The sequence below is a fragment of the Dendroctonus ponderosae genome, unplaced genomic scaffold (genome assembly GCF_020466585.1).
Source record: "Dendroctonus ponderosae isolate FM_Combo_2020 unplaced genomic scaffold, Dpon_F_20191213v2 Dpon_F_20191213_5, whole genome shotgun sequence".
Taxonomy (NCBI): Eukaryota; Metazoa; Arthropoda; class Insecta; order Coleoptera; family Curculionidae; genus Dendroctonus; species Dendroctonus ponderosae.
The window spans coordinates 10,906,933-10,930,969 of record NW_026018715.1 but is presented as its reverse complement, the minus strand read 5'-3'; the positions used below and the strand labels follow the sequence as shown (position 1 = coordinate 10,930,969).

The 24,037-nt window shown below is 36.7% G+C and overlaps 1 protein-coding gene across 8 annotated transcripts in view; it reads left to right on the top strand.

The window, feature by feature from the left end:
• The window catches only part of LOC109546617 (CUGBP Elav-like family member 1-A), a 208,588-nt gene that overhangs the window by 112,428 nt on the left and 72,123 nt on the right, over positions 1 to 24,037 (top strand). For all 8 annotated transcript variants that reach the window (XM_019917629.2, XM_019917626.2, XM_019917630.2 and 5 more), the window contains one exon: positions 12,411 to 12,664. In XM_019917629.2, coding sequence (XP_019773188.1) covers positions 12,411 to 12,664 — 254 coding nt within the window. The remainder of the gene's footprint in view (positions 1 to 12,410; positions 12,665 to 24,037) is intronic.

Below are 24,037 nucleotides of genomic sequence, written 5' to 3'. Positions count from 1 at the left end.
GACTAACAAATTGGATAATCTATTAGGCTACAAAATATGTGTGTAAAACGGGAAATTTAAGTTTAATTTATTTTCACAAAGACAAAACTGGGCAGAACTGGGCCATCACTCAAATGTGGCGCCGCCGTTGTCCTCAAATTTCCGGAAAAAATTAGCTTACGACCTAATTTCTACTCCATTGGACAGAGAATTAAATAGTGAACAAGAACAGACTGAAAATATTGGAAGTTTTCATGTAAAAAGCCTTATTTTAACATAATTATTAGTTGTACACTGTTTTGCAAAATCGGTCCATCCCTTGAAAAATCATGCTGCTTTTTCAATAATATCTCAAAAACAATCTGAAGTACAGTGCAATTTCTGGTACCTGTGGATAGAGCAGAAAAACTCTCATATATCAAGTGAAACTTCATTCACCAAGTAGAGATAGTTTTCACACAATGAAGCGAAATTTGAATACTACACATTTAGGTACTCACTCACAATATTGAAACAGGGCGACACATTTTTGCTAGTATCTCAACAACAAATTGAGATCAGGTGCTGATTGCTACACTAGTCGATAAGGAAACTCAATAATACACTTTTGCGGCAACTCTGAGGGCAGTTTTCGTATAAACACCTTCAACATAACGTTTAGTTGTAAGCGGTTTTGACAAAATCGGTTCATGGTCTCAAACATGGCGCTGGTTTTTGAAGATGTCTCAAGAACTATTTGAGGTACATTGCTCTGTTTGCTATCACTGAATAGAGAAGTTAAATGCCCACGGATATGCCAAATGTAACTTCCATTACCAAATATTTGCAGTTTTTACGCTTAAAACGAAATCTGAATTCTACACATTAGGTACAAAAGAACAGGATGCCAAATATGTTCTCGTACCTCACGAGAAAATTGAGGCAACGTTCTGATTTCCATACATCCGGAACACTTTTGAGATGCTAAATGTTGTTTGGAAAACATCAGCAGTTTTCTCACAAAATATTTTCTCATAATTTTTAGTTTGATGCGCTTTTGGTGGAATTAGTTCATTGCCTCAAATATGGCCCTGATTTTTTCAGAATATCACAAAAACCATTTCAGCTACAGCGCTCTTTTTCCTCTCATTCGATAGAAGAGTAAAACATCCATACTCTGAGTGAAACTTGAGTCACGAAACTGACAGTTTTCATACTAAAGCGAAAAATTTATAATGAACATTTAAGTGCAAAATAATCGGCCATCGGTTGAAACAGGACGCCACATTTTTTTTTGTATCAACCTTGTTTGACGATATTTCAAAGACCGGTTTAACTACAGCGCTATTTTTCCTCTCGTTTGATGGAGGAGTAAAATGCCCATAACCGCGTGAACCTTGATTTGACCAAATAGTTGCAGTTTTCACAGAAACTTCAAAAGTTTCACCACCTGTCTTGTTGCATTTCAGGGACTTGTAGTCATCACTAATGTCCTAAGGAAGTCAATCTGCTTCATAGATTTTTATTTAAAAAAATACGTCAAATACAGTGAAACTACGAAAACAATATCCTGTTTGATCAACGTTTTGTCTGGACGAATAAAAAATCCGCTGTCTATTATCTCAATTAGCCATTCTTGTTCCTTGCAGGCAGCAGTTCGCCATTAGCCTATTTGTTGGTTTTCCCATTTTCATCCGAAATCGATACTTTCCTGATTGCGTCAGTGCGAACTGTGGCTAATTGCACAACAATTACATGGTGGAAATTAATCAGAAGCAAATTTTCCGGGGACCAGCTGCCAAATCAAGATTTATGGCGAGCCTGGCGAGAGTTTTCCATTTCTTTCCACCTGGGAAATTTACTGACAATACTATTCCATGGCTCGCTGGCTTACATTAATTGAATTTGCGTATAGTCAAGCGCTAATTACTCAATCCTCTTGTGACTGCTGCACATGGCAAAATGCAAAGTTCTTCTTCTGTGCTCCTTCAAAACCTGCTGTTTTCTTGAAACCACTTTTCGTTGGTAAAAGCGGGCCTTGCTGAAAAGCCCAAAAAAACACATCTTAAACATAAATCCTCAAATTGATATTTAAATCGCATTCAGCCTTGCGGCAACATTTTCCTGCTGACTTAGCTGAAAAGTGTAGGGGCGCAGTGCACCGAGCAGCGCGGATTAATTAGGCTTCAATGAAATGCAAATTACACTGAATGCAGGTAAAACTTTCCAGGATTAATGTCGAATGTGCCCAGTTTGGATAGCTGAGAGTTTAATGACTTTGAAAAGAAGCCATCGGAATGACCTGTTACTTTTCCCTGGTTCTAAATTGAGCTTACTGTTCTTACCTCAACCATTTCTCCTTAAATCTGAAAAACAGTTGTTGGCTTCCTTTTGCACCATTTGCAATGATATAAGTGTTCTATTTCGCTCGAAGCTAAATTGTAAAGATCCCTCTTGGAGAAACGGTTTTAAAGCCGTGTAAACCGGAACGGCGGACGTAATATCGAGTTTTACCAGTTTTAAAACTCACTTAGAACACTCCACAGGCTGATATTGGATAGTCGGTTGGGCAGTAATGGCTTAATCCATTGAACAAGATGGAAGTGAAGGCTGGTACAGATTTCCAATTATATTGTTTTGATAATGGAAAAGTGACAACGGACAAAGTCCCTGGAAAGATACAAGACATCCAAAGTCGCATCCCAACTGATTCAACTTTCTTTGCAGATTAAAACTGAAGTTGGCAATATTTTCCTCGAAACAATATTCGTACTTCAGCGTGCTGCAGTATTGGCTTCGTGCCCATCAAAGATAACTTTACGACGAACTTTGGCCGAAAGTAAAACATTCGCTTCAAAGTTAAGTGTAACACAAAAGCGCAAAGTTCTAAGCCTCTCAATTAAATGGTCCACTCGAACCCAAAAGACGTATAAACTTTTCACTAACTGTATTGAAAGGTCCTCGAGGGTACACAATGAGTCCTCAAGGAAATAAAGTACTTTTGATATTTTCAACAACTTTTCCATTTACTTTTGCCGGGATAAATGAACGAGCTTTCGGCTTAGGAAAATTCGGTATTTTTGGCATTTTCGACAAATATATTGGAAAAGTTTGCAAGTTGAAGGCGAGTCAAAGCTTTTCATTGCAAATCTGTATTTTTATAGTTGATTTTATATAGCAGGAACAGTTCGGGCGAGGTTGTGCTTAAAAAATATTATTAAAGAATGGATGATTTGCCATTGATATGCGAGCGGAGAAGAAACGCGTTTTCTATTTAAAGTTTATACAGTTCATGTGGATGAAGAGGCCTAATCTCTTACAAGCTGTTTTTTGAGGACAGCAAATTGAAGTATTTTGTTGTTTTGTATTAGCGATTTTATTTAAGCTAAAAGATATTAAAAAATTGGCTTGTTCTAAACATTTAGTTATTTCTTTCACGATCAAAAATGTATAGAAAATTGTTAAAGAAAACGTCAAATGATCATCATACATCAAGTCTTAATAATTCGACAAAATATTCCAACAAAAAACTTTTGCGAATCCTTAAAAGTTGTTTTTTTAGCCATGCTGAAGCAAAGAAAAGGAATAGTAGTAAACAATTACAGTTTGAATAAATACCGAAGGATGAGCTAACACATTTTTGTAAAAATCCCCAAAGTAAGCTGGTACATATTTTTTATCTATTAAAGATAGACAACAGTTTTTCTTTGTCAAATTAAGTTTTTAATGTAAAACTCCAGGGTAATTTTTGCTTAAGTCTTCTGTTTTTGTATCAGTATCAGTTTCACATTTCTGATGTTACTGAATAATTCTGCAGCTGGAGCCTCAAAGTAAAGAATAATTGAGCGGCATAATTAATTTACTTTATACGACTTGCCATCCTTTTTTGAAACAAGATTTATTGCGAATTTCTAATAATATTTATAACCGTATTCTCGAGAATTGTATTGCCCCTGTAGTTCAAATCAAGGAATATTTTTCTCTAAGGTCACTTATCCCCGTCTTCCCCATAAAAGTTCAGTCGCTTTCCAGTGATTTTTCCTGAATTATCGTAAATTGCAATTTTTTAGATGTAACCTTCTCCTTTCGCATATGCACAAAGTTCAAGCCCAAGTAATTTCTATACAGGAATGGCGCTCGTTTTTAATAAGTTGCCTTTTATCTGTAGATTTTTTGGTTCTTTTAGGCAATTGCCACATTTCTAATTTAAAATCAAATGTTACAACGTAAATCTGTTGTATTGAGTACCTACAATGTTTTTATCTGGTTTGCAAGAAAGTTGCAAAAATTTGCGGATAAGCTCGAGCAGCGAAAATGTGCCTGATTTTTCTTGGATTTACTTAATATTTATCAGATGTTCTTCTACTTTTCATATGCTTCGAATCGTCACCTAAACTCATAGATCCCTTCAGGCACCGCGTTCAGTTCTGATCTACATATTGCGCCCTCGACTGTTCTACTCTTCTTATTCGCATTCTTCTGAGCCTGTATTTATCTGCTCCCAAATGTTTCTACGTTTTTCTATTTACATCGGGTTGAATCCGGTTTTTTCTTGAAAACTTTTGTATGTCGATTTCATCTGGTTTCACTAGGATGCCAATCTAAAACCATCTCCATTCAAGTAGCGCCGCCATCATCAATACATCCATAACTCCTATTCTTCTCCTAATCTCTTCGTGTTCTATCGAGTATCTCAAGGTGAGCAAATCCTATTCCATTTTAGATGAGCACCAGAAAAAGACAGAAGTCAAGCATGTTTCTCCTGCGATTTCGAAAGAACTTCGGTTGTTCGAGAACGCATTCCAGCCTATCAGAGGCCTCCAAAACAATCCTATTTTTCCAGAAATTTGCGGGATCTAATTCTCTTTACCAAGTGTGGTTTGATGGCCGAAACAAGTGTATTCTAAAAGATTCTCAATCGTCTTTTCCAGGTGCATTTCGCGTCCAATTGGTTTCAAGCTCGTATCATCGACAAATCGTAAATTTTTGAGGCGTATTTCATCGACTTAGTCAGTCATCCTTCTCATTTTCTTGGATATATGGATATAAGAAGGTCTGCATATTTGGAGCCGATTCTCGAATTGGCTAGAGATTGCAGAATTGCCCAAGTTTCAACAAAGCCAAAGACCTTGCTTAAGCTTACAATTTTTCCGGGGAAAGTAGCTTTTCCGGAAACTCCTTTCTTTGCTAAGGAAGACTTTATCACCCATCAGTCTTATTTTTCCTGTTAAAACGCTTAAATATTATCTTCTATTCCAAGCACGAGTCGATCCGGAAATGGATTATGGTGATCCAAATGATCATCAACCGCATTGGCAAAATGGGCAATTTTCCGCTGTTTAAGCTGTTCAAGCAGTTCGGGCGATTTCGGTTCGATAAAAAGGTCAGAAGCAACTTCACTAAACTAATTTTAACGGTCCCTTAACGCACAATCTAAATTACTAGAGCCGAAAACAACCCAAGTCCGGCCATTATTCTCCATCATTCCCACAGAATGGGCCTTGGGGACTAAAAAAAAAAATAAACTGCCTACTGAACTTTCACTGCTGAAACACAGCCGAATTTAATACGTTAGATTCTGCTGTTTTTTTAAGCAGAACGAAAGTTTAAATTGGCTTTTACAATGTAATTTGCTGAGCAAAAAGTTCGAATGGCCCGAGCAACTAATCTCCATGTAGAAACAGCGAATCGAGTTGATGATAAATAATGCAGTTCAATTGAAAATCTATGAAGACGATTTTTCCCAATTTGTTATTCAACACCACATGTTAAACTCTCCACTAAATCTTGCTTAGTGGCTGAACTGGAACTTAATTTGTTTTCCATTAACGAGATTAGTAAGGGGAAGCTTATGTGGTTATCGTATTTGAGCGGGCAAAGCTTTCATTTATTTACAGCATTCGGGAAAAGTTCATCCATGCCGGAGTGAAATGCAAACTTACAGGATTTTAATTCGCTGTGGGAATTTTAAATAATCATGACAGCTGCTTTGGAGCTATTCATTATCCGACTGACTAACTGCTGTGTTATCGGGAATTAGTTCATGATTGATCTTCGACCACAAAGTGGAAGAATGGGAATATTAGCTTTCTAGTGTAGACCCGAATGCTATCAAATACACCCACCGTCCGATCTTTTACTCCATTATCCGGCCCGTTTTAAATCAATAGACCATTGAACCTCTCCTGTAAATCTCCAAAGAAATTATTGACTTGCAGCGCAAAGGTTTCTTTAAACTGGGCTTTCGCTCCAAGTGGAAAACCCTCAATTAATGTCTGGATAGTCATGCAATTGGACAATAATTTCTGTCTGCCTTATGGCGTCATTATTAGTACATTAGGCCAGTTGCGCCAATTATCCGGCACAAAACAACCCCTGAAGGTTTTCAGTCCTTCATTCAGATTGTTTTTATTCTGTTTATTTCTGGCTCAAATGAAATGATTCGATGGCTCCCCATTATGGTAATTTATCGTGCATTTTGTCAAGTGAACAGCCCCAAACGCCTCCGATTCGCGACACTGCGGATTTATTTCCATGTTTTATTCCAATTTTTTTCGCCATAATTTTCGGGGATTTTTCCTGCTGCTCGCTTTATATCTCCAGTGGCAAAAAACTGCATCGATTTGGGGGGTTTAAGTACGGGCCAACATGAGTTACAATACGGATAAGCGTGCGGATTGAAGAAAATGGTTTGGGTGAATTTGAAACTGGCATTTTCTACTCAGAGATTGTGAGCTTAGTTTTAGGGAAACTAACTAGGATTTTTCTGTATGTGTTGCTGATAAAATGTTGGTGGTTTCAAGTGGTTTTTCTGTCAAATATTTGCTGGGATTTTGCATTTTCGTGGACAAGAGTTGAAGGCGTTTGGAACGTAAAACGCTCCTAGCTTTGCTGTGGCATTAAACGCTCTATCGATTGAAAGAGCTTTCAAATTTTCTTGGTTTTACTGAGCTTAAATCAGTGTTGAATCGTAGCTTGAGCAAACGAAAGAAGTTGAAACTGTAAAAACCTTTTGAAATACATTTGAAAATGACACTTTTCTTTAAACATTGAGTTCTCGAAACAACTTTTTTAAACGAGTTTGGCTTATTTTGGGCTATTGCGTAAAATTCTTAAGTAATTTCACATTAAAAGTAGTGCTTGCGAATCAGCAGGAAAAACGCTAATTCCCGACGGTCTAAAAGATGGAAAAACTCAGCAGTTCCACCTTCAAGTTTCTCTCAGTCTTGACTGAAAATACTGTTGGCAACATAAATATTGTCCCAGTCGCTAAACACAACAACGTTAATGTAACGCAGGCCCATATTTCATATTTGAAGTCAATACAAGCCTCCGGCTTTATGAGGAAACTCCTTTAAATTGCTTTTAGACAGCGATAGTTTCATAATGCTAAACAAACCAAGCTAGAATTTTGCAAACAAGAATAAAGCGATTGTACTGAGTATGCCTGCAATACGTAATGGCTTTGAAATATTGCATTCTTTTTTCAGTGCCAATAATATTTCCCAGGAGAAGTAAACATAAACACATATATATACTTAAACGCAATTACTTGTATTAAACTCCGGCAACAATGGGGGAATTTTCTTTGTCATTGGACAAAACTACAATTTGCTTTTGTGCACCTTAACTATTGCCTGCACAACAAAGAGCCTCCATAATGGTAAAAAGTTGATTCAACACCTGGGCCTTTTGTTCGGTCGCGTAAAAATATGAATTTTTCCTCAGCCCATTTTGTACGGTTTGCTTCGATTTTTTTCATCAGAATATTTCAGTTTGCTTACACCAGTAAATTGGCCCAAGCCCAAAGGTTTTTCTTTCCAGAAGAACTTTAATTGAAAACTTTCAATGTTGGAAAATTCGTCGCCTTTTGCTGCCGGGAAAACTGTTTCATGGATAAAAAAGCTCCTTTGCACTAAAGCATACTACGAGCCTAATCACCTGCAATTCTTTAAGGCTCAGAATCTTTGAAGTGTGATACTGATAAACCCTTAACAGAGAAACTGAGCAAGAGAGCAAGTCTCATTGCCCAAGCAATATTTAAGACTTACAGATAAAGCAGACAAAGTTTCTGAACGATTATTGGCTGGATAAAATTAGAAAACTCTGCTCCAGCATCAATCTGAACTGCTCGAATTGTGTAAGCTGCCATCGAATTGAACCCACACATACACAGAGGGGTAGATAAATCCTGCAGCAAAATCAGACGTCAGCCTTTCGAAATTCAGTTAAACGAATGGGCAATTGGTGCAGGCAAAAGACGCCATTTCCACCTGAATCCTTTTTCACCCCCGTTCGACAATAAGCGCAAAACTTCATCCAACAACTTACTCCGACAACTCCCGGCAAAAGTAGTTTGATTAAACAAGCTTTGCGACTTCAAAAAGACAATACGCCTAGAAATTGAAGGAATAAAAGAGGCGATAGAGGCAGAGTCGCGTTCGTTCGCAGGAATTTGCATGAAGCGGCACGGTCTTATAAAGTGTTTGTGTGTCCTCATGAGAACAGTTAGAGGAACTCCTGCTGCCATTGTTAGCAGGAGACGATTGGGGAATCAATAGCACTGTTGCCACCTTTTGGATTATTAACGGGTCATAAAGGGGGCTGGAATGGATATGTGGAGGTGTCAGAATGGTGCCTTGTATGAATATTTCGGCCCTGATGCGAAATTGTTGGCAGCGCAATCCCATTTTACTTTAATAATAAATCGCCAAATCTACTACAACGCAACTTCCTTCTCAACATATTGTACCCAATTAATTCAATTTTTGCATTTAAGGTTCCTGTTAATTCAAAATTGTGAAGAAAATTTTACGATACTACCGCGATTTGTCGCATAAAATATGTGGCAGATTTGCCATGTGCCGCAAAAATCTTCACACATTCTTATCGTCGAGCCATTTCCTCTTTGCACTCTACAAGTCAGCCCAGATGAGTTATGCCAGTCGGGACCGTGAAATATGGCTCAAGTTTTAATAAAAACCCTTACAATACGTTCTTCGTGGATTGCTCATGTTTTGCTTTTTTACCGTATCCAGCCCTCACGGCTGAATCGGCATAAATGCGGAAATGTTGGTTTGTCGAGCCTGAACTGAACAGGAAATCACTTAAAAAGACAGAGAGATAAATGAAGCAAAATGTGGAAACTTAATAAAATCTCAAACAGTTTTACTGGACGGCTAGAAGCGAGATTTTGATTTTGTTGGTAAGTTTCGCTAGCAAGCAATATGAAAACTAAGGAACAAAGTGGCCTCGTTTCTAAGAACATTTGTAGTACGAGAAACTAGAAATCCTCGAGATTTTTTAATCTTCACATCGTGTTTGGTTCTTTTCTAGTGTAAAAACGGTTCTCAGATGAAAACGTTTTACTTATTCTTCAGTAACAAGACCAATAGATGTAGGAAGTACTCAAATTATTTGCCAAGTTTCCTCGTATGTTGTTCTTTTGTTTGTTTTTCGTTTCTGTGTTCATCAACGATTCTGAGTGGAAGAAAACGAGTTTAATTTTGTATCAAGACCCAAATATATAGAGGATCCATTAAGTTCTCTTTTCATTTTCTTCATGTGCTTGTTTGTTTTCTTCTAAGTAGTTTATTTCATGTGTATGTTTAGTGCTTCTGTATTTACAAACGAATCTGAGTTCAAAATAGTTCCTATTTTTGTAGCAAGACAAATGAATATTAAAACAGTTAATTTATATTCTCAGTTTATTTGGGTGCTATTTATTTTTTGCATTTTATTTTTTTTGCGTTTGTTTAGTGATTTTGGGTTTACACACGATTTTTATTTTAGAAAACTTATTTTATTCTGTGGCAAGACAAATCGGGATAGCAACCTTTTGGGTTTCTCTTCTCAGTTTCTTCGTGTGCTGTTTATCTTTGTCGAAGCTTTTAATTTCATGTGTTTGTTTAGTATTCTTGTATAAAAAAAAACGTTCCTGATCATCATGGTTTCTTACTCGGATAATACCGACGAAATGCCTGCCTTTATGTTTCTTGTTATGTAGCACGACAGATTGATATAGAAAATTGTTAAGTTCATTTACCAGTTTCTTTGTGTGCTGTTTATTTTCCTCTTAGCGTTTTACTTTTGCTTTCTGCCAGCGTTTTATTTAGTGTTTTTGCATTTAAAAACGACCCTGACATGAAAGCGTTTAATTTTCTGGGGCGATAAACAGGTATAGAAAATCTTTAAGTTCAGTCTTCTCATCTCAGTTTCTTCATGCTCCGTTTATTTTACTCTTAGTTTCTAGAAAAAATTGCATTATGAAAATATAGACGGGTCTTTTTACATACCTGCGGATTATTCAGGATGGAGATTCGGAAGGAGAAATGAATTTAAATAGAAAAACTGGTCAAATCTCAGATCACTTCCAGTTTCTGGTCTGGAGTCAGACGCGCAATTTTATGTTTTTGTTTGGAAACATTCTCGATCTGTTCTTTCAAAGTTGTTTTTTCCGGGCTGAAAATATTTGCAATGTGAGATGCTGATGAAAAAGCTGTCACTGTTGTTTGCAGTGCATAATTGCGGGTTTTTCAAATGCAGCTACTGCAAAAAATTGAGCCAAAAAAAGGAAACTTAATGAAAGCAGAAAGATGTTTTTGAATTGGACATTAAAGGCGAAATTTTTGGACTTTTCGAAGGTTTCTCAATGGGTTCTTGGAAAGCTGTTTTTGGACATTGTGATCCACTTTATTTCCGCATTTTCGATGTGAATAGCTTATTATTGATGGCAACTTTTCTCTTGCATTGAATATATGTCTGTAGTCGAATGTGCGCGTTTTCCAAATGGACCTGCAAAGTATCTTTAAGAGGTTAGAGACGACATTTTTTTGAGAGTTTCTCAGTCAGTTCTTGGAGAACGTTTCGCAATTTCTGTGTTCCATACATTTTCATTATGAGATTCTGATTAAAAAGTAAAAGTATTCCTTTATACTCGATGCATCCTCAAAAGTATATCCTGCAAATCTGCATCTTATCCAAATGGAGATTGAGCAAAATGAAAAACTGATAAAATCCCAAACATTTTTTCCTGACGGTTTTTTTGCGAAATCTTTTTCAATCTCTGCAAAATTGGTTTTGCGGAAAAAAACTACGCAAGTTTCCAATAACATTTCGGCTGATTAGAAGGCAGAACTTTTCGTTTACGATAATTCCATGGGGCCAAGCCAAAGTCAAGCAGCGCAAAAGGAAATGTTCCATGAACTTAACACCAAAACAATTTTGCATTGAAAATGAATTTTCCAAACATGTCCAAGATTGGACAAACAAGAATCGGCTCTGATGCTGTGGGACGTCTCATTGGCAAGGCAAATATTGTCCAGGATTCGCATGAATGTTTGATGTCGGCGCGATTGACATTCGAGATTGTTTGCGGAAAGATTTGATGGATTGTGCATATTCTCCATAGGATAAATCCTTCTATTATTTGTGTCTTATTAAAGCAAACAGTGAGGGATAATTGGAAACTCAGAGTCTTGCCCTGTAGCCTTAGAATGGCCGGGAAATTGCTGGATTTTAAATCGCTGCTCTAAGGAGGAATGCTGGAGAATGTGCCTGGATATAGTGGGCACTAGAAGATGGTTTTATTTTCATTTCTACGGGAATTTATGAAGCATATTCAGTGATTATGTGCAGCAAGATTTCGAAACTCTATACTAGCACGCATGGTCTTAATTAGTTCGTAAGCGCTCTCTAACATAGTTCCAGACAAAGCTGTTCAAGGAACGTGGGAGAGCCAATTTGACTTGCAGAATACGCTCGTTCTAATGCAGTTTCCTACGAAGAGACAGTATATGGAGCTATATATGCCATGTGGCGAACTCCAGATAACATAATATAGAGAACCGAATTGGATTGTGCATTTTAACTAATAATCTTGCCATCGCTTTGAGCTCTTTTCTGTTCTTCATCCACTTGTACAGTTGATAAATCTCTGAGGCGCTTGAGATGTAAACGGGTTTTCCAAACCCGGACATTTTTCTGTAAAATCTAGACGATTTTTTCAGTTAAACGAAAAACGGCTGCTTCTGATATTCAATTATGAAAGCCTTTGAGACTAAGCGGCGAATTGTGCTGAAGCATCTCTAGAGTTTTATGTTGATTACAATATCGTTGCACGAAAGGCAAATTATCTGGCAAAAAATTCAAAACTACTTTGAAACCGTCAACTAATTAAAGTTTGTGCTCTTTTTTCGCCATTCGCTCTCAACGCTTTTTATGCAGTGCGATAACGGACTTTTCGAGAAGGTTGTTTAGACCGACTTTATTGTGCAGCGAGTTATTCTCTTTTGTGGTCATCGTTCTACTTAAAAGCTCTAATTAGGTGTTTGGAAGTTTTTGTTGCTTACTCACAAAGACATTTTCCATTGTTAATTTAACTTTTTTTACACTTCGCACAGGGAAATTTGAATGTTTTACTTTTCACTTACAGTTTGTTTTTTTGGTTGCAGTTCGCTAACAATGAACAACAACAATACCACGCAAACGAACAACAATAACAATAGCAGCAACAACAACAACATCCTAGAAAGCCCACGGACCAGAATTGAGGAGCAGGAACAGCCTGATCCGGACACGATAAAAATGTTCGTGGGTCAAGTGCCCAGATCGATGGACGAATCCGATTTGAGGAGGATGTTTGAGAAGTATGGACGGGTACATTCAATCAATGTGCTGCGAGACAAGGCGACTGGTGCGAGCAAAGGTACGTGCTCAGAGACAGGAAGAAGTCGTTTTTTCGGACTGTTTTAAAGAGCTACTTAAACTCAGTGGCAAAGCAAATCGGTGAAGAAATCGCGCAGTTTCTTCACATCGGCATCAGGTCGCAAGCAATTTTTTGTTAAAGAAGTGTTTGATTCAATAACGAGACAAGTAGTGAAAGAAAAGCCTCGGACTCTTGTCTGACCAGCTTTACATCGTGCTTAGTTATTTTCAATTTTTTAATGCAAGCGTTTGTTTAATGTTTCTCTACTGCAAAATTGCCAATTTTTTTGCCAAATTTATTTGTCCGTTGTTTCGTTTTTATAAGTGTTTTATTACATGGGTTTTTCCTGTTTCTCTATTTAAAACAAGTGAGACACACAAGAAGAATTCACGTCTCCTCTCGCGTTTATTTTTGTCATACTCATTTTTCTTCTACAAGCATTTGTTAGGTAGCTTCAGTATTTAACATTTAAAATCGAGTAACAAGAAATATCCGAGTTTTATTCGTATCGTGTTTATTTTTTCTTAGGGTTTTATGGTCAGCTTTTGTTTATCCTTTCCTCTTCAGAAAAAAAGGCGAGTTTAATTCTGTATCAAGACCCAAAGATATAGAAAATCCTTGAAGTTCTCTACTCATGTTCTTTATGTTGCTCTAAGTATTTTATTTCATGCGTATGTTCAATGGTTCTGTATTTACAAACAATTCTGATACTAAAAGTCTCGGTACTTATCTGGCTAGGCAAAAATGTATGAAAAGCCTCTAGATTATGTTCTCAGTTTCTTCGTGTGCTGTTTATTTTTCTTCTTGTATTTAATTTGATGCGTTTCTTTAGTGTTTCTGTATTTAAAGGGAATTCTGATAGAGTTGAAGAAGCGTCCGTAGTTCTGTAGCATGGCAAGTAGATACAGGGAATATTTAAGTTCTCTTCACCGCTTTTAGTGTGTTTATTTTCATTCTGGAGTTTTATGAACGCGTTTGTTTGGTGTTTTTGTATTTACAAACGATAAAATAATTTAATTACGCAGGAAAACAAACAGATATAGAAAACTCGTAAGTTTTCTTCTCAGTTTCTTCATTTGGAATGTGAGAAGGATGAAGTCATCCCTTTCGTTTGTATTGAATTCATGTTTTTCTACATATGTGCGGGTTTTTCAAAATCAGTTACTGAAATTAAGCCATAAAAGAAAACTTAATCAAATCGCAGATGCAAGTTTCTCAGCTTCGCAGTTTTTTCGGATGCTGTTTACTTTAAAAAACGCTGTTAATTCTATAGTAAGGCAAATTGATATAGAAAATCGTGAAATTCCTTTAACAGCTTCTTTATCTTGTTTATTTTCTTCCTAACCTTTCATTTACGCGCTTGTTTAGTGCTTTTAAATTTACGGTCGATTCTGACTATGAAAATGTATCTAATTCTGCAGGAAAACACACATATGCAGAAGATCCTTAATTTTTATCAGTTTCTCCATGCGCTGTTTAGTTTCCTATTACTTTTTATTATTTGTGAATGTTTAGTGCTTCTCTTTGTACAAGAGATTTTGAGTTAAAAATCAAATTTAATTTTGCAGCAAGACTTAAAAAAATTCTTAAAATTTTTTTCACAGGTTTTTTAGACACTGTTTATTTTGGGCTTTAATGGGAATTTTACTATATACATCTGTTTAGTGCTTCTATATTTACAAGCAAAGTAGGCATCAAGAGAAATGGATAAAAAAATAAAAAATCCCCAAATTTTCCTCCTAGATTTGTCTGATGCTGTTTAACTTTTTCTCGTATTTTCTCATATTCGTTTGTTTGCATGAAACAGATTCATGTGTTTGTTTAGAGTTTGTGCAATTGAATGTGTGCAAAACGATTCCAAGTTGAAAAGGGTCGTTAATTCCTTGGCGTGACAAATTGATATAAAAAAGTTCCCAATTTTTTTGTATTGCGTTTTTTCTTATTATTTTCAATTTATATTTTTGCTTTGCCAATCTGGTATTCTGCTTCTGCATTCTGAATGTTTACTGTACTCTAAAAAAGGCTCTAAAGCTCTAAGACAATCAATTAATGAGCAATTAAAGCTCCGCATAATACCGGGTGGTCTCTACCTGATCTAACAAATTTCATCTACATCGTATCATGGAAAAACAAATTTCAGGTGAATTCGTTCCTCAAAAAAATTCGTTTTGAGGCCACATTTTTTTGTAATTGTGTCGTTTTTGGGTCGGAAAATTCAAATATGTTTTTAGCTCTGTTGTAATTTTTCAAAGACTTTCAAAGTGATTATTAAAAAAGTTTTTCTTTCGCTCTATTTTTCCAGACAGTCTTCACCATTTTCATCAGAAATTTACTTCTTTTGAAGAAGTTGAAATATATTTTAGGTCTGTTGTAACTTTTCTAAGTCCTCCGAAAGTTAAAGTAGTTAGTAAAAAGAGTCATTTTTTGCTCCAATTTTTCTGGAAATATCTGACTTTTAATCGGCAAAATGTACGCTTTCTGAAACTCAAAATCCTCAACATTTTTTCAATACTTGACTCTGTTAATGAATCATCAAATGAAAATAAAAAACTGAGATTTGGAAACTCTAAATCCGTCTATAAAAATATTTTTCTTAATTATGTCGATTTGAATCAATCAACTGTCTTCTATCAACTATCGGGCAATACGTCGCCTCAAAAAAAACATCATCTATTTAGCAATTCCTCCAGTGATTGGAACACCAAACTAATGGCAGTTGTTGAACATTCCCGTAATACTTTAGAAAAGTTCGTCGCGCTTTTATAGAACTCCGCGAGAACTTTGTAGTGAAGTTAATTAAGTCAATTAGTAAATTAAACTTCCTTTTAAGATAACATTGTAATTTAATTCCACCGTCGCTCAAATGATTCGAAAGGCGGGTGTATTTTATTACCGGACAAATTCATACGGAAAGAGTTTTCGAATAAATATTGAATCAGACCAAGTTGCTTACGCAGTTATTAGTCCAGTTTTCACATCGGTACTTGTACCGGCAATTAATCGTCTATTAATTAAGACCCCCGATGTACCAATTTGTTGGCTTGGATAATTATCGAAACTAATTAGATTCTTCCAATAGGCATGAGTTTCATCTACTGGTTTGGATTTTTTTCTTGAACTGTTTAAGCATCATTTTGCTTCCATACAGTTGATTTTTTTTCGAAAAACAAGACTGGGAAGCTCCATTAGCTTCCAGAAAATGAACCGAATTTTTCTAAATCAATTCAAGCCCTGACAGGCGAAAACAGGCGTAAAAAAAAGCTCGCGGAAATATTTATCATCCAATCCGAAGTGAACAATAAAAAAGCCTCAATATAGGGGACAACAACATAGAAGAAGATATTTCGGCACCGGATATTTTTCTCTTTTGATAACTGTTCCGTACTGAAAGTAATTTCCGCAAAAGGCCTGAAAGCATACAGGAAAAATAAACGAAAAACACCTACACGAACAGTGTGCATTGAAACCGAGTAATTTGCTTTAGTTTTGCCGGTTGTTTAACAATTTTATTAGCTCGCGGCTTTAAATAAAACCTTTAAAAAAATTACGCAAAAAGCTCTTAGTCGGTTTTCTGTTCCAGATGGCGGTTGTCCTGTCGCGCACTATTACATAATACTCCTGTTTCTGGCCGAGTTGTTTTTTTTCTCTCGGTTTAATTTGCTTTCGGTTGTCCAGCGTTGCTGCCGCACAATTCGGTTTAACTTCATTTGTAGAGGCCGACAAGCAGCTGAAAAACGTTATCCGGAAGTGCTTGTCGTGTGAGCCCATCATTACCAACATGAACAATGGAGAGAAAATCCATTATTGCAATGAAATTATTTAGGAGCATTAATGGTCGCTTTTTGTGAGTGAGTAGATTTCGGGCATGAGAAAAGTGTATTAGTTATTTTCTAATCGATCTGGATAAACCCGAAATGGCGCCATATATATTTTTGATAGAATCGCTTTCGTGTTTTTAGTCAGCGCTGCCATTGCCTTCTGACCTTATTCATTATCTGATGATAATGTTTTGCTGCTTAAATTTCACTTTTGCAAGATTTTCTCCAAAAGTTTGTAGATATGTTCGAAGGAGTAGCGGAGTTTTAAGGCATGAGTTTGGGCTATTTTTGAAATCTCAACCCAACAAAATTGAACACGTGAATAGTTTTTAGGTAAAAAAACTGTTTAGAAACGTAAGTATTTCAAGCTTCACCTTGACTTGTGAGGAATCTTATTAAATGTTTCACCGAAACGCCATGAAGTACAGCAGGTTTTTTTCTCACTTGGGTGAAAACGCCTCAAACAGACCATGGCATGAAGTAAATGAACTTTCTCTACGAACAAATTTTGTTTACTTCTGCTTCTTCCGCTCCTTACATTTTCTTTAGTTGCTGTTCATTGAACATTTTATTTCTTTGCCCAACTAGCAGCTTACAAGTTCATAAAAAACCACTCTCAGGACCGGTTTCGAACCTATTAGGCTTACGATGGAAAAAACACTGCGCACCTTTCGCCTCTGTTGGTTACGTTTTGTCTCTTCGCTTTCCTTTGTTATTACTGTTTCTTGGGATCTTTTAGTTGTCTTTTCTTTTGACTATATTCCTTGTCTGATTGTCTTTTCTCTGATTGGAAAATTGCCTGCTGTTTTCTGTCTATTTGGCTTAGTGGCCTCAAAATCTTGTAAATTTTAAGCCAGTGAATGATGTCCTGTTGAAAATTATGAATAAGTGTGTAAATTAGTGCGTGGATTAGAGTAAGAAACTGGAAATTTCTGCTGCTGCCATCTTACAAATGAGCCGGTTGTGTCGGTATGTCAGCTTTCTGTATATCTAGCAGCAACAGTCTATCAATCAGCACCTTCGACAGCCCAGAAAACTGGGCAGCAACAAAGATAGTAGAAACACTCACATTCTCAAAGACACTCCAGAAATTCAATTGCTAGACGAAGCACAAATTTAACGAAAGCAGGAGGCAAACGCAGTTAAAGTAAAAAATGTGGATACGAAAGGAGAAATAAAAGAGCAAATAAGTGACAAGAACACCGAGCAAAACATGTTGCATAGATCAGATGAAGAAACTGAAGATTCACTGTGTCCCTATTGTCTTGAAACTTCTGAAAACTGTCTGAAAATGTGCCAATAATTTTTTTCTTTGAATTTCCTTTGAAAAAGAACGGGTGAAAAAGTACTGTTGTACCCAATATCCTCTACTTACTTCTTGCATAGCCAAAATGCGTTCATAACTAATCAGCCAATAAACAATTTTCAACTAGCATCTGATGTAAATGTGGCTAGTTCATATGCTCAACACATTAGGGGAATAATAAAACGCGTTATGCCGAAAGGGCTCGTTAAAAATTCTATTTGAAAAAGCGCATTAGCCAACAATGGCAATGAAAATGTAAAGTTCCTTCCACATGTTCATTTCACCCGACCAGAATTGAAATAAAATCATATACGGAGTGGTTTTTCGGTTCGTGTGTCGCGTGAAAATAAAGCGATCATAACTGAAAACTGCCTAACTTTCCCGAACAATGAAACGTATTGGGGATAAATTCCTTTGAAGGGTTAAGGAGTTGTGTAGGAATCGACTGCTTAAAGTCGTGTTGTTCGACGAACTAATGAGATACGGTTTTAAAAGAAATTTGTGCTAGGAAATCGCCTTAAATTAATTTTGCCATCAAGCGGATTTCATTGTGTGCGCCAGACTTGATCACAGTAAATAACGAGTGGATGTTTCGGCAACAAAGAGGGCAAAAACGTGTAATTAACCCTAAAGATCCTTGAAGTCTGATTAATTGGCTATTCGCTGGTTGTTCTTGGAGGAGGCGAGTTGATTAACGATTGTTCTGATAGAAATTAGCTCAGTTTAAAAAGTACCTACGTTTGATCTTTGTTGGAAGTCGCAGTTGCAAAATCCGTAGACTTCCAGAAAAGAAAAATGCAAATCATTCCATTAAAGAACGTAGGCCATTCTTTTGTTGGCAAAAATAATGAACCATTCGCACGACAAGTCCTTCCGGATTATTTTTATTCTTTCGAATAACAGAGCCATTATTGACTGAGTTCAGCGGGCATGATCAAAGTGAAGGCTTTCGCCCGATATTTGGAGGTGTTAGCCAAAGAACAGGCGCTAGGGCTGAAGAATAAATCGAAATGAACAGGGAAACTCGTTGAAAGTCACAGATCGTATACGGAAATTGATAACAATGAAATGATTCAAGTGGCTTAACATGTCCAATTCCAGTTCACGAATTACGGGGGCCGGGAAAAATGAAACGTTCACAATGAATCTGTTCGCCATTGTTCAAACAAACATAATGAAGCATTCACTGAAGCAGCATTTCGCAGCAAATTTTTATTGTTTTCCCCGAAACGTATCCCCATTAAATCAGTGGAAAGCCCGCGAATGCCCCGTTATAAGGCAGTCGCAGGGAATATATTCCGGCACATTTGTGTGCAGTTTATGTAATCCTTGCAAGTTATGTTTATTGGGTTTTATTAAAGCCACACTTGGATGAAGCCAGAAATAAACTGGTAGATTTGTGCGGCAAACAGTTCGCGGATATTATCAGGGCGAGGACGTCTATTCCTGCGGTGCAAATTACGTGCAGGAAATTGGAAACATATTTTCCACTTATGCCCTCCTTATTACGATGTTATTATCTTCATCCAGGAGCCCACAAACTCTTACCGATTTTAACCATTTTTTATTAGGTTCCATTCCACATCAAAAATCAATTGGAATGGGACTCTGTTGGTCCAGCAACTTTCTTCAAGTTTCCATTGGCGAGTCAACCGAAGAATAACTGAATATTTTGTAATTAGCTGGTCGATTTTCATTAAACTTTGTACTTGCGGAGCAATTTACAAAATGGAAATTGGGAAGATATTTTTAACTTAGACTCTTTTTATTACTAGTTATCGTCGTTCAAGATCCAACAAATTCATACAAGTTTTTGCGATTTCTAGTTGGTTTCCATTCTATATCTTCTTTGGAGCTTAATAAGTCCAATTAGCACAATAAACCATCTTCAGACATTCGGTTCCGTCAAATTGCGATTCGCATCTTTAGCAATGAAGAAAGTTCTTGCATGTTTCCATCGGTCGAAAGTGCAGTGGAAACTTTGGAAATTTGGATCAACAGTATGAGAACATGGTTAATCATCAGTTTTCTTTCATCTTAGGGTGCAAATTGCGTGAGGAAAATTGAGAACATATTTTTTCCTGAGCTTCCTCTGACTACTCCATCCAAGAACCATCAAATTCGTCCACGTTTTAACAATGTTTTAGTGGTTTCCATTCCAGATCTTCTTTGTAGCTTAGCGGAATTAATCATGAGGAAGATGATGTCTATTTAGTCAAAGTTCCGATTTCTCCTCTATGCAATGAATAAAATTCGCGTAGTTTCCAATACTCAGTCAATACAAGATTCAATGGAAATATTCACTTAAGCTCCTCTTGTGACCAAGTCGTTCCTACATATTTTAACAATTTCTTATCTGTTTCCATTCCAAACTTTCTTAGGAATTAACATGCTAAATTAAAATAAGACGTTTTTCAGACATGTGGTTCATTGAAGTTCCGATCTGAGGTTCTTGCAATGAAGAAAGTTTATGAAGGTTCCATTAATCAGTCAATGCAAGAATCAATGGAAATTTTCCACTTATGCTTTTCTTATTGCCAAGTCGTACACATTTTAACGATTTTTAATGACTTTCCATTACAGATCTTCTTTTGACTTCAAGAAGGTCAATTAAAATTATATATTTTTCATGCAGGTCGTCCAGTGGAATTTCGTTTTGTGTTGTTTTAAATGAAGAAAATTATTCAGGTTCATTTAGCGAGTTGAGAGAAGGACCAAAGAAAACGTAGAGACCAAGGAACCTTGAGACCTTTGAGACCAAGGAGGAGGATGAAGAAACATTACAGATTAGTCACTGTCTTTCTTCAGATGCATATTTGGAAGTTTTCTACATTTTCCTGCTCAGGTCGATTTGGGTTGAACCTTGTTCCAACCATCAAGCATCGAATGTTAAAATTGTTTTGAAGATGAAGATACATCGAAGTTCGGTCAAATTTTTGGTTCTACATTTGCAGAATTCTTACATTTTCACAATCAAATCCTCTGAAGTCAATTTTCCTTATTTCCCCAGCAAATGTTGAATTTCCATATTGTTTTGAAGGTGAGCAAGTCCCTTAAGCGAGTTGTCCATTTGAAGAACTCTCCAGATGTTCCCGTATTTCCCTAACGAAGGCTTTTATGGAATCAGAAACTGTTCATCTGCACATCAAGCGAAGCTTCGATTTACCGACAGAAACTTCAAATACCATAAACCTCCTTTATTTTTACAATCCGATACTCAATATCGACAATGTTTTGCTCCAACTCGACTCGATTTTCCAGCTTGTCCATCCATTTTCTTGCGTCTCTAAACCCACTGGCGTGCTATCTTCATAATTGAGACCGCGTTTTGAAGCTTCAGCTAAGTTTCTTCAAAAAAGACCTGACAAATCCTCCTTTGCACTTCCGGATCAATATCATATTGCTGGATCTAATCAGTGAAACACATTTAATTCGAAAACCACTTAATTTATCAATTGTCGTGGCCGAAAGAGACGAGGGCAATTCCTGAAACAACACTCGAGGAAAAACCGGCGCCTAAAACAAACAATCTATATAAAAATAGAGATCGATTAGGTCCTTCGAGTCCATGAGGCTATTTGTTTTGTTCGGTCCGGACACGAGTCGAAGTTTGTTCAGAATGGGTCTCTCTATGACCTATTTGTAGGTTATTAATCTTTTTAAATGATGTATAGTTTCGTATTTGTTGCGACGTAAGCGTATTAGGGCATGTCAATGGGAATAGAAACGTTGGCTTTGAAACTTTTCATTTTATTTTATTAATGATGGAGTTGGATGTTCCTGTGAATAGTTCCTCGATTATTTCCCGCATAAATCCATTGGAAATCGAGTCGAAAATCGAATCAGTAAAACAGGGATTCGCAAATCCAAATGAACCATAACGAACACGAACCCTTACGGCTGGATAAAATATTTCATCTCCTGTTTCCCGATTCCCGAACAGTTGTTCCGAACGGCCAGCATAAAGTTGAAAAGAACATAAAATTTCAAGTCGCAGAGAAGAAAGGTGTAAGTTTCCGTGCGGGACCTGTTAATGTTTCGTTGGAAACTTTTGCCATCCAAAACGAGTTTTACGCCGCTTTGGACCATAAAGTTTCACGGGTCCACTGTTTCTACTTGAAGGTCTGGTCCCCGGCCACGAAGAATTGATTACAGTCTTAAACACTGGCAGCTCCGAATTGCCATTAGTGCGAAGTTGGGACATACAAATCCTTTGATAACATCTCAATTCCACGGTTCTTTTCTTTGTATCACAGTTGCAAGTGATTTGCACCTTTCTGGAATTACTTTTTCTTTTGCTGCCCCTGGTAATTCTCGATTTAACTGGTAACTTAAGTTTCACAGTGATTTCGTCCGGTTTCCTAGTTTTTCCACATTGATCTACTGTGAAACTGTACAATAGTGGTAACAATTCTTGATACCACTATTTCCTCAACAATTCTTCCTATTTTTCCTGTTTTCTCTGCTTTCTTCATATTCATATTTTTAGAGAGTTTCACCTACATTTCCTGATTTATCTAGCTTCAGCTACTTTCTTAAACTGTTTTCTTGCGTCGTTATAATTTCATCACTCTGCGAATTGTAAATTACTCATTCAACAATGTCCTGAACAGTTTCATTAATTTTTGTAGTTAATTGTCCTTTCTTCATCTTGAGCCACTTTCTCGAAGGATTTTCTGGCTTCGCTATGATCTCATCTTCTAAATAGATTCACTTCTTTCGCCTATTTTTCTGCCTTTCTCGTCAACCTGCTTGAAATTGTATTTTTAATCATTTGTCAGACGTTGAAAAGCTCTGGAATTTATAATTCTTCAATAGCGGCTTTGACAATTTCATTGGATCGTTGCTTTATTCAGTCGATCCACTTAACTGAACGTCGATAATAATTAATCATTTTGAAAGGGACGGAGCGAAAATGCGGAAAAACAGTGTGGCTCCCCAGATCGAAGAAGTAGAAAAATCAGAACAAAGCAAAAGTCGTCCGATGATAAATAATACGGTTTTCACGGTTCCGAATTAGGAATCGGATCAATTCCGCAAGTTCGGTCGAAAAGAAACGCCAAAACTAGACCGGAATAAATTGGAAAAGTTTTTTAGTCCGTAGCTTAGTGGAGCTTAGCTATTGTCGATAATGCGAGTTTTTTCCGCCCCCCGGTGAAATGATTAACAATATCAACTTATTATTTATTGCTATTTGCCACTGGGGCATTTTTTCCCTGAAAACCAGTTTGTCTTGTAATAAAACCACAATAACGCGCAATCCTAAATTCAATCTTCGTAAAATAGACTAAAGCTTCTGGGATTTTTGTCCGGCGAAAACAGGAAATGTACTAATTTCCACAAGTTCTTTCAAAAGTAAAGTCTGCTTTTGCTTTAAAAAGCTCAATTATTCTTGCTGGTCTTTCATCTGATTCCGACAGCAGAACGGCATATACTACTTATATTTCCAGACTTTTGCTTTGTTCAGTGTTAGTGAAATATTTCTTTSAGTCCAGGCAAGAAGAGCAGGACAGTTTGGGACTTTACAGRAATTTATAATGGACAAAACTCAACTTTATTCGTCGCTTTCAAAGCTTTTTCTACAGTATTTTGAKTACWASAWRKYTGAGTTTTAGGCWGACAGWATTTCCTCACGTCTTYCATTAAGTAAATATTTATTAATAGTAATTAAAARAAAAAAAAATTGTGGCAAAATACCCAAGAAAAAGGTTTKAAAAATAATTATCCRCTTCAGCYATATAGAAYTGATTTATACGTCGCTGTTTTGGTGTATTCTGTAATGTTTATTAAAACTGCAGGATCAGGCTCYAAGCATCACAAATTACAGTCRAAAGCACGAGTTTTTGATCAAGCTGTGGTCAAGTTCGGTTTGAGCTTAAAGCTGCAGAATCAAGTCTTTAAGTCAATCAAGTTTTYAWGTCCCAAAAATCACTGTTTAGTTAGGGGGTTGAATCATAGTTTAGGGGTTGAATTTTCCAGTTGAAAATCACASACAATCACATCGCTCTTCTGGGTTGAGGGATTTTTASATGAAGCTRAGACACCTGAACTAATAAAATCRCTTTGYTTGCTCAGTTTGCAAGTAACTGGTTAAAAAAGTCAATACAAATGCTTGCTGACAAACTGAGTGAATGATTCGATTTGAATGCGAAAATCCGAATCGAAATCCCCCTAGAAATGTTTTGGGGGATGAACTACAGAAATTACTTAAGCCCTTAGACTATTGCCTTGAGCCTAACAGTCATTTGG